An 18,061-nucleotide genomic window follows, 5' to 3' on the forward strand; every position below is an offset into this window, starting at 1 on the left:
GTGTCATCTGCATATCTGAGGTTATTGATATTTCTCCCGGCAATCTTGATTTCAGCTTGTGTTTCTTCCAGTCCAGCATTTCTCATGATGTGCTCTGCATATAAGTTTAAGCAGGGTGACAATGCTGACAGAATGTGGTCCACTGGAGAAGGGAATGGCAAACCACTTCAGTATTCTTGCCTTGAGAACCCCATGAACAGTATGAAAAGGCAAAATGATAGGATACTGAAAGAGGAACTCCCCAGGTCAGTAGGTGCCCAATATGCTACTGGAGATCAGTGGAGAAATGACTCCAGAAAAAAGGAAGGGATGGAGCCAAAGTAAAAACAACACCCAGCTGTGGATGTGACTGGTGATAGAAGCAAGGTCCGATGCTGTAAAGAGCAATATTGCATAGGAACCTGGAATGTCAGATCCATGAATCAAGGCAAATTGGAAGTGGTCAAACAAGAGATGGCAAGAGGGAATGTCGACATTCCAGGAATCAGCAAACTGAAATGGACTGGAATGGGTGAATTTAACTCCAATGACCATTATATCTACTACTGTGGGCAGGAATCCCTCAGAAGAAATGGAGTAGCCATCATGGTCAACATAAGAGTCCGAAATGCAGTACTTGGATGCAATCTCAAAAATGACAGAATGATCTCTGTTCATTTCCAAGGCAAACCATTGTGGCTATAGCTCCATATAATTCATGATATGCAAACTTCTAGCAAATTCATCAAGTGAAGCTGTGTAAGAGAACTTTCTAGTCACTGTAGACTCCATTATCTGCTGACAATTTTTTTTTTACATTTCTTTTAAGCTCCTTCAGTGAACTATTGTGCAATATAGGGCCACAGGAAAAACTCCAGAGAAAGAAACGTTGGAAAATGATTTGATGTCCTTGTAAAGAACGTTACATGTGACCTCAAATATCTACAGTTTCATTCTTGGGATCATTCAAACTTTAAGCAGCTCATGACAGTGCTATGCCAGACCATTTGGTGCTATTTACAACATCCACATGGCATGGATATTTTGAGCAGCAAAGAGGCCAAGACTATTTAGAAACTTAAATAGGAAGCCAAAGAATCTTGTCTTTCTTCCTTTATCCAAATAAAAGGCATCACATGAGAAATAAATATTTATGAAGAGCCAAAATCTCATCCATCTTAACTGTTGCAGTCCAAATGAAAGGACGTCTTAACTGAAGAATATGAGTCTGTATCCAAAGCAGTCACTTGGGAGAAAGCAGAGTCTAGAAAACAGCATAGCGAGTCACCTGATTCTTCTGAAGAGTACTCAGCTGTCAGGTTAGTGATGCAAAACCAGAGAAAGTCTGTGAGGAAGGTGAGTCATAAATGAAACCCATGGGACCCATGAGAGCACGTAGAATCTAAGGATCCAAATGAGTCAGAATATAGAATCAAGGGCACTTGCTGCAGACAGAAGTGAAGGAGAGGAAAAGCAGCCTGGAGCAGTGAAGTTCAAAGTCACCAGTAAGGTAGCCCCAGTGAGAACCCAGATTCAGTCTAGAGTCTTTCAGCCCAAACACATAAGCCCACTTCCTTGCCTCGCTGCAATGCTGTGTCCTTTTGCCATTTAAAATAGGCAGGTATATGTACATATACCCAGTATAGACAATGGGGCCCTCAAAATACCAGTCCAACCACTAAACTGTTGTTATTTCACTGCTTTGCTAATATGAATGCCTCTTAATAAAACAGTCACTGTAGAATTGTGTCTTCCCCTATTCCATTAGATAAGTAAACATGATTGGAGGCAAAGGAAAGAGGAAACCACATGAAAGGATGCTAACATACTTGCCTCAGGTATAAGAAGGCTATATCTTGGTCACTTTAGTTACATTTAACTTAGTATTTTAGCAAGGATGCATTGCAGTAGGCACTGAGGAAGGTTAACCCAGCATTTCTATGGCAACATTGAAGTGTGTGTGTGCTCAGTCATGTCCGACTCTTTGCGACCTCATGGACTGTAACCCACCAGCTGCTCTGACTGTGGGATTCTCCAGGCAAGAATCCTGGAATGGGTTGCCATTTCCTCCTTCAGGGGATCATCCCTACCTGAGGATCGAACCTGCATCTCCTTCACTGCAGGTGATTCTTTACCCCTGAGCCATCGGGGGCAGGGGGGAAGCCCTATACCTGGTAAAATGATCAATGAATATTAGATTTATTAAATTTGATAAGCAACATCACTAATGAAAATATGATGCATAAGATGTCAATATGCTCTAGTATGGTTATACCTTGAACATACTACTTTCTGTTGAATATAATATTTGCATGTGAAGAGACAACACATTGGAAAAGACCCTGATGCTGGGAAAGACTGAAGGCAGGAGGAGAAGAGGACGAGATGGTTGGATGGCATCAACGACTCAACGGACATGAGTTTGAGTAAGCCCCAGGAGATGGTGAAGAACAGGGAAACCTAGTGTGCTGCAGTCCATGGGTTGCAAAGAGTCACGCGACTGAGCAACTGAACAATATAATATTTGCGTATGTATCTATCATGGACATTTAACATAACGACAAGCCATATAATTTTTAATGACATCTTATGTATCCAAGAAAGGAATTATAGAGTTTTGATCATCTACATGACCCTAAAATCTAGACATGATAATGATACTCTGCCTCATGGATTTTTCTATTAAAAACAAAGTGTATAGAATGTGTAGTTCTGTGAAGATTACTGCTGATAACCAGAAGAGACTGTTCCCCATGAAATGTATCTGGTTTGCTTGTTTATGTTGAATAAAAGCAGGTAGATAACCATTAGAGCCCCACACTATATCCTACACAGTGGGCTTAATGTTTTAATAGAAATAAATAATTATAGTAACAAAACTGTCATGGTTGTCACACATTTCATTTTAAGGTCACTTAGAGAAATCAGGATTGAATTCATGCCCAATATTCTATTTTCATTTCAAATAGATTTTGACAATATTTGTTGCAGTCTTTACTGGGAACTTTCTTAGCCAGAAAATTTTGCCAGTTTTCAATTTACTCCATAAAAGTTATGCAAAATGTAATAAAAATTGTCCATTTATTTGGATTGATTTCTATCTTTGACACAAAATGTTCTGTTGCTGGAGACAAACCATTTAAGCAAGATCGCTGACTGGAACACACACACAAAATATTCACTTTGTCTGGGGAGTGATACAGTTTTCTGGACTATGGATCAGAAAATCCTCAGGTTATCTGAAAAAAACATTACATTTATTATTTTCCATTGAGTTACTTTGTACCATCTTTTTTAAAAGATTAGACAAAATTTACTAAATTCAGCTTCTGAATTTTTTTTTCCTTTCTGCTCTGCTGAATATTAAAATAGCAAGAGGAAAGGCACAGTGAAATAAAGAAGAGGAACAGAGATAATTATTTGCCTGCTGGAAAGGAGAATTCCTACCGAGTCATCTTACATGAGATCTTCTTTTCTTGGCTTGCTTCCATTATATTTAGCAATTTCCTTCAATGTACACAAATTATGCCTGTAGTTTAGTAAACGCTGCTTCTTCATAGAATCGAGAGATTAAATATCAGATTTAATACGGACGGGCCAGAAAAACACCAGTCTGCAGCTGTACAGGCACGTGCACCTTCGGTCCCTCATGAGGGTAGAAAATGTCCCAGCACATCATGAAACCGTGAAGAGTGATGGAGGCGCTATATTTCGTTCTTCCATGGTCCCAATCTTTTTCTCCCCATATTATTTTTTAAATAAGTTGTGTGTATATGCATGCACATATAGTCAGATCCAACTCTTTGTGACCCCATGGACTGTAGCCCACCAGGCTTCTCTGTCTATGGGATTTCCCAGGCAAGAATACGTCCAGAGGATCCTCCCGATCCAGGGATCGAACCCGTGTCTCTTGCGGCTCCTGCATCAGCAGGTGGATTCTTTGCCACTGTGCCACCCTGGCAGCCCTAACAAAGTCATAATAAATAGCATTCACATTGTCGAGGTTTTGTGAAATGTTCTACAGTTTAAGACATTCTAATACGTATTTTCTGAGTACAAAGGAAGCAAATAACAAAGAGGCTTTTTCTCTTCCTAGATACTATTTTTCTACTCTGGGTCATTCCATGATTTTAGAGAACACTTAAAAGCCATAAAAGAGACACTGAAAATTTAAGGTGTGCTCAGAGATCCGTGGGAGACACCCTGGGGATCCAAAGACTGATGTCTCATCATTTAATGTCTATAAATAGGACAAAATATAGACTTCTGCTTCTGGCATGATTTCCCAATTCACTGATATTATCCCCATTTGGTGCATCACTGAAAGTAGGATGATTCCTTTTGGAAAAGGAAGAGTAAAGAAGCTTATCTGACAGGATCATTTCTGCATCTTCTTTGGCTGGGGTGCTCAGCAACTACGTCTGAAAGGTCATAATTCAGTGTATGACTGTTCCAGAGTTCCCAAGCTCTGACAGACGCAGGGGATCGATCAAACGGAATACTTAGTAAAGAGAAAATCTGAATTCCACTCTCCTTCTCAAAGTTGTTGCTGTTGTTAAGTCCCTAAGTCACGTCCAGCTCTTTTCAGCCCCGTGGACTACAGCACACCAGGATCCCCCGTCCTCCACTAACTTCTGGAGTTTGCTCAAATCCACGCCCATTGCGTCAGTGATGCTATCTAAGCATCTCCTCTGACCCAAACAATTGCCCCGAGGTGGGGATTGGACCCCTGCTTCAGTGCCCCCACCTGCTGAGGGCGGGTCCAGTCCTAACACTCCTGATTCGCCCCTAGTTCCTTCGGCCTACCGAGTTTTACGTGGTTCTATATATTCTTTTCCAGTGGTCAGGTACTCCTGCCCACTCTCAGCTGGCATTCTGAACGCACTTCTGTGTCTGAAGGTGTATTCCTGATGTACTCGTAGAGAGAGATGTCCTCCACGTTCACCTACTCCTCTGCCATCTTGTTCGTCTCTAACCATCTCATTCCTGCTGCCCCCTTCTCCTTTGCCTTCAGTCTTTCCTAGAATCAGGGCCTTTTCCAGTAAGTCGGCTCTTCGTATCAGGTGACCAAAGTTTCAACTTCAGTATCAGTCCTTCGAATGAGTATTCAGAGTTGATTTCCTTTAGGATTGATTGGATAACAGTCCTTGTTATCCAAGGGACTCACAAAAGTCTTCTCCAGCATCACAATTTGGAAGCATTGGTTTTTCGGCCCTCAGCCTTCTTTATGATCCAACTCTCACATCCATACATAACTACTGGAAAAACCATAGCTTTGACTCTACAGACCTTTGTCGACAAAGTGTACTCAAAGTACTACTCAAAGGAAATACTGGGTTCTCTTGTCTATACATTTCCCACTTCACTAACAATAAGATATCTAATTAAGCCTCTGGGAATTTTAAAAATACAATCAAAATCACAGTAGGTGGGGCAGTACTTAAAATGTTTGGAGAACTATCCTCTTAACAATTTTTTTCAGTTCACAAAACCACACAAAAAAGTTAAAATTGTTAGCTATCCACTCTATGTTGTATAGGAGATCTCCAGACCTTATTTACCTTGTATAAAAAAAACTTATACCCACTGGAAAAAACCTCCCCCCTTTCCTCCTCCCCGGTCCACTGGTGACCACCATTCTATTTTCTGCTTCTGTTAGTTTGACTATGTTAGATAGTCAATGTTTGCTTGTGCTAAGCATTACTACATACACACACACAGGAAAAGGACACAGGGACATGTAACAGATCTGTGTATCACCCTGACTGTGCTGATGGCATCACAGGTATACGCACACGTCCAAACTAATCAAATTATATACATTAAATGTGTGCAATTTTTTGTTTTCTTTTTTTACATCAATATCTCAATAAAGCTGATAAAAATTTTATTAAAAAATTAAAAGACCCTCCTACCCACAAAAATTGACAATAATTTTTTAGAGGACTTAAAACAAAATTTTTTTTCTATTTCAAATAACAATTGTATCTCTCTATATATAAATAAGAAAAATGGCAGTTATAAAATAATTAAGTAGAGTAAAAAACCACAGGTTAAAAAAAATGCATGCATCACAAAAAGCTTCTCTGGTTGATCAAAACGAGAAAAGGTGTGCTTTGCCAATAAAAAGAGATAAATGATAATTTAAATTGAAAAATCTCCACATGGTGCAAATTTGGCATGCTATCCTTCTTTCAAATTATGTTCCTAGGTGAGGAAACTGAACCAACTTGCTTAATTCATTAATTAAGGCATACTAATTGATAAAAATGAGGACACAGTTCCTATTTTCTAGAAGCTATGATATTCAATAATTAGCTTCCATTTGTCATTCTCCTCCCACCTCACGCCTCCCCTTGTGGGGGTGTATGGGTATGTGTGTTGAAGGGCCAAAACACGTGCAATCTCTCTTAGAACAAGTCTGATCAAAGAAACCCAAGGGGAGCAGGGGACAGACAACAAACATGGGACTGCGGCACCAAACAAAACAACGACTTAGACACAGGACGGATGATGACCAAAGAGGGCAAACGCTGCAAACACAAGCTGCTGAGCACTAATGCCTGCAGATAAACTGTTCGTTTTGATGATTACAGAAGTCAGTGAAAGGAGTTTGATAAATGGTAAAAGTTTCAACACAAACAGAAACCACCCCATGGAAAGCGAATTATTTAAACTGTCACTACTGGTAGGCGGAGGGAAACCCTCTTCCACCCCGATACAATTATTCTAGAGAATATAAATTGTTTGGGAACATTTATTAAGAAGTTATATTTTTATGCATTTAAATGTTTTCAATCCACATCCGCTCCTTCATGGATCACAGCCTTGTCATGACGAAGTGGGCTGTGTAACTCAAGGAATCTATGAGCCACACCATGCAGGGTCACCCAAGATGGACCAGTCATACTGACGAGTTCTATGGCCCACTGGAGGATGAAATGGAACCCACACCAGTATTCTTGCCTCGAGAATCCCATGAACAGTATGAAAAGGCAAAAGATATGAAAGCAGAAGTTCAGCCCTCCAGGTCAGAAGGTGTCCAATATGCTACTGTGGAAGAGCAGAAGGCAATAATAGCTCCAGAAAGAATGAAGAGGCTGGGCCAAAGCAGAAGCAACACTCAGTTATGTATATGTCTGGTGGTGAAAGTAAAGTTCCATCTATAAAGAATGATATTGCCTAAAAGTCTGGAATGTTAGGTCCATTAATCAAGGCAAATTGGATGTGATCAAGCAGGAGATGGCAAGGTTGAACATTGACATCTTAGGAATCAATGAGCTAAAATGGACAGGAACGGGCAGATTTGATTCAGATGACCATTATATTTACTACTGTGGGCAAGAATCCCTTAGAAGAAATGGAGTAGTCCTCAAAGTCAACAGAAGAATCTGAAATGCAGTACTTGGGTGCAGTTTCAAAAATGACAGAATGATCTCGGTTTGTTTCAAAAGATGTACTTTGCATCATAGGGGATTGGAATGCAAAAGTAGGAAGTCAAGAGATACTCAGAATAACAGGCAAGTTTGGGCCTTAGAGTACAAAATGAAGCAGGGCAGAGGCTAACATAGTTCCGTCAAGAGAACATGGTCGTCATTACAAACATCTTTTTCCAACAACCCAGGAGATGACTCTACACATGGACATCAGCAGATGGGTGATATAAAAATCAGACTGATTGTATTCTTTGCAGTTGAAGATGGAGAAGTTCTATACTTTCAGCAAAAACAAAGCCTAGAGTTGACTGTGGCTTCAATCATGAGCTCCTTATTGCAAAATTCAGGCTTAAATTGAAAAAAGTAAGGAAAATCACTAGACCATTCAGGCATGACCTAAATCAAATACCTTATGATTAAAAAGTGGAAGTGATAAATAGATTCAAGAGATCAGATCTGATAGAGTACCTGAAGAACTATGGACAGAGATCTATAACACTGTACAGGAGTCAGTGACCAACACCACCTCCAAGAAAAAGAAATGCAAGAAAACAAAGTGGTTGTCTGAGGAGGCCTTACAAAAAGATGAGGAAGAAGGGAAGCAAAAAGGGAAAGATACACCCAAGTGAGTTCCAGAGAATAGGAAGGAGAGATAAGAAGGCCATCTTAAAAGAACAGTGCAAAGAAATAGAGGAAAACAATAGAATGGGAAAGACTAGAGATCTCTTCAAGAAAATTGGAGGTTTCAAGGGTATATTTCATGCCCTTGAATGGGCATGATAAGCTCAGAAATGGTAAGGACCTAACAGAAAAAGTGAAAATGAAAGTGGCTCAGTCATATCCAACTCTTTGAGACCCCATGGACTGTATAGTCCATGGAATTCTCCAAGCCAGAACACTCGAGTGGGTAGCTGTACCCTTCTCCAGGAGATCTTCCCAACCTAGGGATCAAACCCAGGTCTCCCACATTGCAGGTGGATTCTTTACCAGCTGAACCACAAGGAAAGCAAGCAGAAGAGATTAAGAAAAGGTGGCAAGAATACACAGAAGAACTATACAAAACAGGTCTTAACGACCTGGAATCACAATGGTATGGCTACTCACCTAAAGTCGGACATCCTGGAGTATGAAGTCAAGTGGGCCTGAGGAAGCCTTATTATGAACAAAGCTAGTGCAGGTGACAGAACTCCAGCTGAGCTATTTTAAATCCTAAAATATGATGCTGTTAAAATGTTGCACTCAATATGTCAGCAAATTTGGAAAACTCAACAGTAGTCACAGGACTGGAAAAGGTCAGTATTCATTCCAATCTCAAAGAAGGGCAACACCAAGGAACGTTCAGACTACCATACAATTGCACTCATTTCACATTCTAGCAAGGTTATGCTCAAAATCCTTCAAGCTAAGCTTCAGTAGTACTGTGAACCAAGAACTTCCAGATGTACAAGCTGGCTTTTAAAAAGGCAGCGGAATCAGAGATCAAATTGCCAGCACTGCTTGGAACATGGAGAAAGCTAGAAAATTCTACAAAAACATCTACTTCTTCTTCATTGACTATGCTAAAGCCTTTGACTGTGTTGATCACAACAAACTGTGGAAAATTCTTAAAGATATGGGAATACCTGACCACCTTACCTGTCTCCTGAGAAACCTGTATATGTGGATCAAAGAAGCAACAGGTAGAACCAGACACGGAACAATGGACTGGTTCCAAATCAGGAAAGGAGTAAGACAAGACTGTAAATTGTCACCCTGCTTATTTAACTTATATACAAAGAACATCATGAGAAATGCTGGGCTAGATGAATCACAAGCTGGAATCAAGACTGCTGAGAGAAATATCAACAACCTCAGACATGCAGATGATACCATTGTAATGGCAGAAAGTGAAGAGGAACTAAAGAGTCCATTGAAGAAGGTGAAAGAGGAGAGTGAAAAGCTGGCTTGAAACTCAACATTTGAAAAACAAAGATCACGGTATCTAGTCCCATCACTTCATGGCAAATAGAAAGGGAAAAAGCGGAATCAGTGACCTATTTTATTTTCTTGGGCTCCAAAACCACTGCGGACAGTGACTACAGCTATGAAGTTAAAAGATCCTTGCTCCTTGGAAGGAAAGCTGTGACAAACCTAGACGGCATATTAAAAAGCAGAAAAATCACTTTGCTGAATAGGTCCACAGAGTCAAAGCTATGGCTTTTCCAGTAGTTGTGTATGGATGGGTGTGACAGTTGGACCATAAAGAAGGCTGAGAGCCAAAGAACTGATGCTTTTCAACTGTGATGCTGGAGAAGACTCTCAAGAGTCCCCTGGACAGCAAGATCTAACCAGTCAATCCTAAAGGAAATCAACTCTGAATATACATTGAAAGGAATGATGCTGAAGCTGAAACTCCAATATTTTGGCCACCTGATGCAGAGAGCCAAATTACTGGAAAAGACCCTGGATCTGGGAAAGATTGAAGGCAAAAGGAGAAGAGGGCAGCAGAGGATGAGATGGTTAGATAGCATCATGGACTCAAAGGATATGAGTTTGAGAAAGCTCCGGGAGATAGTGGAGGACAGGAATCTGGCCTGCTGCTGTCCATAGGATTGCAAAGAGTCAGATATGACTGAGCCACTGAACAACAACAAATCCACAGCTAAGAATAATACTTAGGGTTTATGCAAATGTTCTTCTATAAGAGTATAAAGTATGACATTTGCACTTGAATAAAATAAGAGACAATTTAGATTTCTAATAAAAGAGGGTTGATTAAATTATTTTGCTATGGATACAACCATATTATGGAATGCTATGTAGCCATATCAATAATTTTGCAGAAGAATACTTATAATACAAAAATATATTCACTGCAAGTTGTTCAGAAAATTGTTATAAGAACACATTAACAAATTAGAATGTTAGTAAATTATCTTAAATGACAGCTCTTGCATTGAAGGGCCTGGATTAAAATTTCTATGAAAACTTGTACCTCCTGCACCTACCAGGTAAGATGACAGATTGTTCCAGTTTCTTCTTTTGTGAAAAGTAGAAGAATTATATTTCTTCCTACCTCATTGTGTTTTGGGAATATTAAAAAAGGTAATGCATTTAATGCTCTTAGCATTTTATTGTGCCCATAAATGCTACTGATATTAACAGAATAATATAAATATATCACTTATAAAATATACATATATTTAGTTTGATTTTGCCATATCATGGAGCATATGGCGTCTTAGTTCCCCAACCAGAGATTGAACCCATGTCTCTTGCAGCAGAAGCATGGATTTCTAACCACTGGACTGCCATTGAAGTCCCTATTTATGCTGATTTAGATACCCATGCTGATATGATACATTCAATATATATACAATAATAAACCTCAACTTTTTTATACCTACCTCTTTGGATTTAAGCGTGATTTTTGCTGCATTTGCTAGCTTGGTTGTGTTGCTTTGGCTGTGTTCCCTAATTCTGCATGCAGAAGAGAGTATGATCAGGAGTTCTGTGGCCATAACAAACAACCCCAACGTCTCAGCCACTTGAAACAACAAAGGTTTATTTCTCACTTGTGTTATAGACCTTTGGTGGGTCAGCAGACATCCCCTTATTTAGATCAGCTACCATCTTAAACACTGCAAATCCCCATGCCAGGGAACACGACAGCACAACAATCTCTCACTGCCTCCGCATCCTCCACTTGGAAGTGATAACATCCCTTTTGCTCATATTTTCTGGCCAAAGCCAGACCACGTACCCAGGAGAACCTCAATAACAATAAAAGTGTATTTTTAACCAAGAAGAGTTGAAAACCAATGTGTAGACATTGCCCGTGTCTGTGTGCTCAGTCACGTCCGACTCTTTTGCCCTTGGAGCGGAACACTGATAGGAGAATCGAGGAAGTTGCACCCCATCCCCCAACCCCAGGAGCAGAAATTAGGATGAATCACTGGATATCCACACTGGCTCCAGGAGAATCATCTAACTAAACGAAGGGATAGAAATCAAGGAATTACAGGATTAACCAAGAATTTAAGACATCCTCTAAATTATTCCCCTGCCTTTAAGACATAATGATCACACATAGTCATCACTGACACAAGCAAGTAATCTAATTTAATTCTACCAGGAGAATTGCTTTTTTTTTTCCCCCTTGGCCCCAGCTGGTGAGCTGCTGAGGCTCTCCGGCTGGAGAACCGATGGGCCTTGTAATTGCTTTCTTCACTCATGTAACCACAGCTGCAGTTGTCATTCATAAACCGCAAAACTAATCCTTTGGAAGTTTCCATCTTGGCCATTTGCTTTAAAACCTCCAGTGCTCATGAGTTTGCAGATGTAGCCCTATGAAAAACGAAGTCTCTGACCATTGGTCCGAGCACTGGCCTGCCTGTCATAAATCCTTGGTCTTCATTCTCAAAATTCTTACATTTTGTTACAGTTCCCTGGAAAACCTCTTCACTCATCAATATCTCTGTTTCCTTGTGAGGAAACTAGAGAAGCTTACAATTGGTAAAGAGCATCAAAAGGCTTGAATGAATTTCAAAAAAAATAAAAAGTATAATTCTCTACATATTAACACCTTTTTGGTACAATAAACTTTAAATATACTCTAGTCCTGAAAAATAGGAACTAAATAAAGATTATTCATAAAGGTAGGAGACAAATATGTTTGTCAGAGTTTATTAAACATTGATATATGAAGTCCATAAATAATTCTCTTGCACTAACATCATATAAAAATTCAAGACAAATGGAAAACTTTGGCAGATATATATATATACACACATACTTAAAGTCATTTTCTATGTTTAAGATATTTTATATGCTTTTCTTATTTTTCTATTATATAGCTTGCTATTCTTAGCAATAAATAACAATAGTCCAAGAAAAACTGATTTTTTAGTCTTTGTTATTTTAAGAGCTTAATAGGCTTGCTGAAGCAATAGAATCACAATATTTTACTAATGCTGATATAACAGTGGTTCCTGTCTGGGGTTATTAGTGAAGGATGGGGCAAATCCGAAATGCTTCTGAAATTAAAAATTCCTTCTATCCATATTTTATCCTCTTTCTTATAATCATTAGGGATAAATACCAGAGTACAGGAAAACAGTATGTTACAAATAATCTTGGAGACTTTTCTACCCACCCCTCAAAAAAATAATAATAGAGAAAAGATGACATATGATAATAAATAACAGTGGGGATGTGGAGAAATTGGAAGCTTCATACACTTCTGAAGGAAAACTAAAATAGTACAGTCACTTTAAAGCCAGTGTTACGGTACGTCAAGAACCTAACCATAGAACTCCATATGACACAGCGATTCCAACTCATGGGCAGATATCCAAGAGAAATGAAAAAAAAAAAATTCTTTGCACAAAACTTGTAAATAAATATTCATAGAACGGTATTCATAATGGCCAAAAAGAATAAACAACTCAAATGTTGATTGAAAGATGGGTGGATGAACAAACATGGTATATCCATACAGATGAATATTATGCAGCCATAAAACGAGGTACTCACACTACAAGTTGAAAACATTAAGCTAAGTGAGAAAAGCCAGACGCAAAAGAACACAGTTCCTATTTAGATGCAATATCCAGATCAGGCAAAAGTACAGAGACAGGAAGAAGATTAATGGTTTCCAGGGGCTGAGTGGGGAGAATATGGAGAGTGACCAGGAAGGGGTACCAAGTTTCTTTTTGTGGTGATGAAAATGTTCTGGAACAAGTCAGTGGTGAAGGTCAGATAATTCTATGAATACAGTAAAAAGTAAAACAAAAAACCCCTCTAAGTTGTATACTTTATAAGCACAAATTTTATGACACTTGAATTCAATCTCAAAAATTCATTTTTCAAAAAGAAAAAAAAAGCCCTGCAACATAAAATTAATTTTTTAAATTTATTTAATTGAAGGCTAATTACTTTACAATATTGTGGTGGTTCTGATCTAACATTCATATAAGGGAAATCTTTCTCATTTTCCTTTTTCATGAATAAAATTTGTAATAACTTCAATTACCAGTTCCTCCAAAAGCATATTTCACCTTAACTTTGCCATTTTTCGCATGAAAGGTGAAATTGTATTTCTTATTTTGATAAATCAAAAACAATGAAACCAGCTTTCCCCTAGATGAATCCTTCCTTCTCCTCCAGTGTGTACTGATCTGGTACCAAGAACACACCTGAGGCTACATGCCATCCAAGACCAGGAAAGCTTATTCCAAGCTGTTTATATGATGCTTTCTCAAAAGCCAACACTACAATTCAGTAGGATGTTATTAAGTTTCAGAAATGTCAGTGGACAATTAGATGGTTTTATTGACAAAGCTCTGAGCAAATATTCAAACTTTTTTTTTCTTCTTTTAATGCAGCATTGAACTAGATGGAAATTGAACAAATCTCAGAGCTAAAGTAGACTGAGTGAGTGAGTGAGTGTGTGTGGGGGCGGTTGTGACAGAGAGGAAGAAAGAGAGAGATTATAGTTCTCCGTATTTTCACTCGTGGATACTGGAGTCATTATTCTGAAAAGGCAAATTGTTCCTCATTCAGGAATCTCAGCTACCTTTTAAATAAGATACGTGTAAAGTGAATTCACTAGACTCACAGGGTTAGAAGTGGTGGGTGGCAAGGCCTGAGACCCTCACTTACCCCTTCCTGAGCATGGCAGAGTGGCACTTCCCTGGCACTTTCTGATGCTCTCCTCCGTTGACAGCGGGCAGGAACGTGGGTGTTCACACTTCTTCCCATACCAGCCTACTTTGCAGTCACATCTGCCACAGTTACACTGCCCGTGACCTTCACAATGAGAGTAAGAGTATACATGTATATCAGTGTATGTAAAAATGTATTATATATATATACACATACACATGTATACGAGAAAAACATACTGAAGTCAGAATTAGTTTCCAAACAGTGAGTGTGACAAAGAACTCAGGATCTCATAGAAAACATTAAGGCAAAAGTCCATTTTTCAACAACGTTCTTAAATACCCGAGCTGTATTGATTGATCGTGAAGAGTAAAGAAAAGCAACAACTCCAGATCAGATAAACAGGTTTGGAGGGCTATCAACTTGAATCTTTCAAAATCCAAGTGCACGAGATTGAATTAGCCTGCTGGGGCCCAAATGGAGGGTTTAATGGGTCTGGAGATTAATTCATATGGAGGAGAGCCATAGGAAATGGAAAGCAATTTGTTTTTGAAACAGGGTCTCAGCTCCTGGAGTCTCCCAGACTTTATTTTCATGACCTTTTTACTACCCACAACCCTTGAAGACTAATTTCATACACACAAAAGAGGTCAGGAAAGAAATTAATTTATTTACACATGGACACAGAGCCTTCAAAAAACTGTGATAAGTGGTGATACGGTATAGCAGAAAATAGACCAGGTTATCAATCATATAAGTAGGTTCAAATCCTGACCCTGCTCCCTACAGAATACAGCTGGTCAAATGACACCCTCTTTGACATTTAGGTTCTTCATTCTAAACCGCATTATCTATCCATATTTATCAAGAAGTATATAATGTATCTTAAAATGCTACATAAAAATGAGCTATTGTTATTTTTATTCATTTGAGCCCACACATCTAACCAAGTAGGAACAGAAAGGAATGAATAACTTAGCTGAGTTTTTCTAACTCTTCATAACCGTTCTGAAACTCATTATTACAAATGCAAAGTAAAGTAGATTTCAATAATTCCTCCAAAAATGCATGAAGGATTTTAAAGGAAGTGGAATCATACTTTCCTTAAGTAAATCAAGTATGTTGCTAATGGATTAAAAATCCATGCTATTTTGTATTCAGTTCAGTTCAGTTGCTTAGTCGTATCCGACTCTTTGTGACCACATGGACTGCAGCAGGCCAGGCTTCCCTGTCCATCATCAACTCCCAGAGCTTACTCAAACTCATGTCCATTGATATTAATATATATCACAGAGTATGAAAACTGGCCTTCAGTGAAGACTGGCCTGTTTTATCAGTATCTCATGAGGTCTGTGGGCAGATGTCCATCTGTCAAGTTTGAAGCATCCGTCTATCAGGAAGCTTTTCATTATAAACCGGCTTCTTCATGGAATAAGTCATAAAATCACAGTCAAAATAGGATGAGCTATTAGGGACTATGGAACCCAAATCTCTCATTTACACTAAATTCCATTCAACAAGTTTATTGAGCACCTGCTATGTAACAGAATCTATGGAACAAATTGCTATTGATACTAACATTTTGTCTTAGAGCTCATAATTTTAAAGGAAAATTTTTTGATTACTAATAGATACATACGACATGTGACTATGATCATTTAGACCTTCAAACACAGGAATTTTTATTATAAAAATTTAACTTACTAACACTTATAGCTCTGAGGTTATTGGGTTCCCTAGATTCTAGCCATTTATCCTAGCTTACAAAGTTCCTCCCCATCTTCCCTGTCCTCATATAATTTTTAGAGCAAAATTTGCAAACAGAGCTGTATTGCAAATGCATAGATAAAAAACAGATTTTAAAAAAAAATCTTTAACATTTAAAGTACAATCAATTCTGCTGTTCTATGAGAGCCAGTGACTTTGAAATTCTGGGAGACAAGCAGCATCATTTGTAGGGCACTTGAATGTGCCAGGAGGATGCTGGACAAAGTACAGGACATGCTGCCATTTGCGGAAGACGAGCTGACACTTCAACAATAAAACTGAAAAACACAGTTAGATTGAAAGGGGGGAAAAAAAGCTTTCCTCTTGAAAGTTTAAAATAGCTGTGGAAGTTAGAACAAAGCATCCAGTAGGTGAGGAGGCCAGGGAATTCCTAAGTACTCAGGAGAAGGCCACCTACTACTGCAGGTGCTTGGAATTCATGGGCAGTGAGCATCCTGATCCCTTGGCACGTGGAATAAAGTCAGAGTCTGTGTGGAAGAAGATGGGGACTGATGGGAGGATACTCTGAAGTTCCATAGTTGGCTTAAGAGCAGCCATTACAGGCACTTCCCTGGTGGTCAGTGGCTAAGACTCCAGGCTCCCAATGCAATGGCCCAGGTTGGATTCCTCATCAGGGAACTAGATCCCACATGTTGCAACTAAGGATCCTACAGCACGCCACCACGAAGATCCTAGGCATCGCAAATAAGAGCCAGTGAATGCAAATAAATGATAAATTAATAAATCAATAAATTAATAATAAGTAATTTTAAAATAAGTAACCATTTTTTAAAAAAAGAATAGCCATTACTTTCTGTCTGAGGTTCATTCACATGTCAACATTAAAAAAAAAAAATTTCAGTAGCATAAAACAAATTCATGAAGATGGACAGACACTATTAATAGAGATTCTTGAAATTAAAATCTGGTCTAGTTAGTATCTTAAGAAGTCAGATTAATTGTGGGTGCTTTAACAAATGTTAAAAAAACGTACAGATGCACTAGACCTAGAAGAAATCTCTGCAAGTCTTCCCCTTGTTGCCCTCATATCCACTCCCTTCTGTTTTTGTTCTATTTGCCTCGCTGAGTCCTTACTCTCTGTGCTTCTCCCCCTAATGTTATGCGGCTTCACTTTTCTGTCCCTCTGCTATTTCTGAGCATTTCTACAAGTTCTAGAGGAAACGTGGTCCATAAGGTCTTCACCTCTATTTCCTGTGCATTTAATGCAGCATCACGGACCTTCTCAAGGATTACTACTCTGAGTTTATGCGTCACCTCTAGGCATCGCCAACTCCAAACAAAAACCATATGTGTGATGATCCTTAAGCTTCTGTGTGTGGCCTCAGGCTTGGACCCAGCCCCTGCCTCAGCTGAGCAAAAGGCACTCTCAGAAACAGCTGTGGTCGATTGTGTACACACTGGAAAGAACTGATGGGATGCTGTCATTGCTGCGACTGGCCGGGCTGAAAGGTCTGGCCTCTAACTAGGAAAGGATCAAAGTGGGAGAACACTGCCTAGTTCAGGATGGGCCCTGGCCTCCTCAAATCATCCACGGCTGTGCCCTCTACACTTTGCCACCAGAAGCCAACATCCAGTGAACAAGTTCACGCTGGGGGAAGAAGGGTTATGAAAAAAATGAATGACTTGAGTAAAACGTTCACAGTGAAAGTAATTCCTGAGAGTCAGTGAGTATATGGCAACCAGTTTAAATGAGGAAATAGTGGCATACAGAATGTTTCTGAAGGTTTCATTGTTTGGGGAAAAGTAGGTATACCTAAATCCAATACCCCGATGAATATCACAAAAGAAGCAAATGTAAAAGTAATAGAGAAAAGGCTTGAATGTAACTCTAGTCTAGCAGCGTGAAGAATAGTATTGACAGTGGTAATGCTAACCTAAATGTTGACCAGAGACGAACTTGACGAGTGAAAACATAAACAAAACTATGCTTTCACAGTTGTAAAAGTTATATATTCTTCAATAACTTAAAGTCACATGCAGCCAAAAATAAGTTATGGATTCCATTCTAAAGGAAACTGTACTTTTTTCTACTAAAATTCTTTATGGTATTTCATCAGTGGGTTTAGGAAACCAGTTAGAAATGCAAGGTATCAATACCAGATTCTGAAGCAGGTATTTAGCTTTTCAGAAAAGACAGGAAATCAAAACTTGAAATTGCAATTTCTCTTCTGAGGTTACTAGTTTCTCAATTTTATAGCGATAAAATGAAGATG

General features: G+C 39.0%; 1 protein-coding gene across 1 annotated transcript in view; it reads right to left on the minus strand.

Annotated features, from left to right (window-relative positions):
* Window positions 1–18,061, minus strand: part of ITGBL1 (integrin, beta-like 1 (with EGF-like repeat domains)) — a 236,932-nt gene that overhangs the window by 93,500 nt on the left and 125,371 nt on the right. Inside the window, exon 6 of the mRNA XM_010831480.1 lies at window positions 14,058–14,204. Coding sequence (XP_010829782.1) covers window positions 14,058–14,204 — 147 coding nt within the window. The remainder of the gene's footprint in view (window positions 1–14,057; window positions 14,205–18,061) is intronic.

Source organism: Bison bison, unplaced genomic scaffold (genome assembly GCF_000754665.1).
Source record: "Bison bison bison isolate TAMUID 2011002044 unplaced genomic scaffold, Bison_UMD1.0 scf7180017864527, whole genome shotgun sequence".
In the NCBI taxonomy this organism is placed as follows: Eukaryota; Metazoa; Chordata; class Mammalia; order Artiodactyla; family Bovidae; genus Bison; species Bison bison.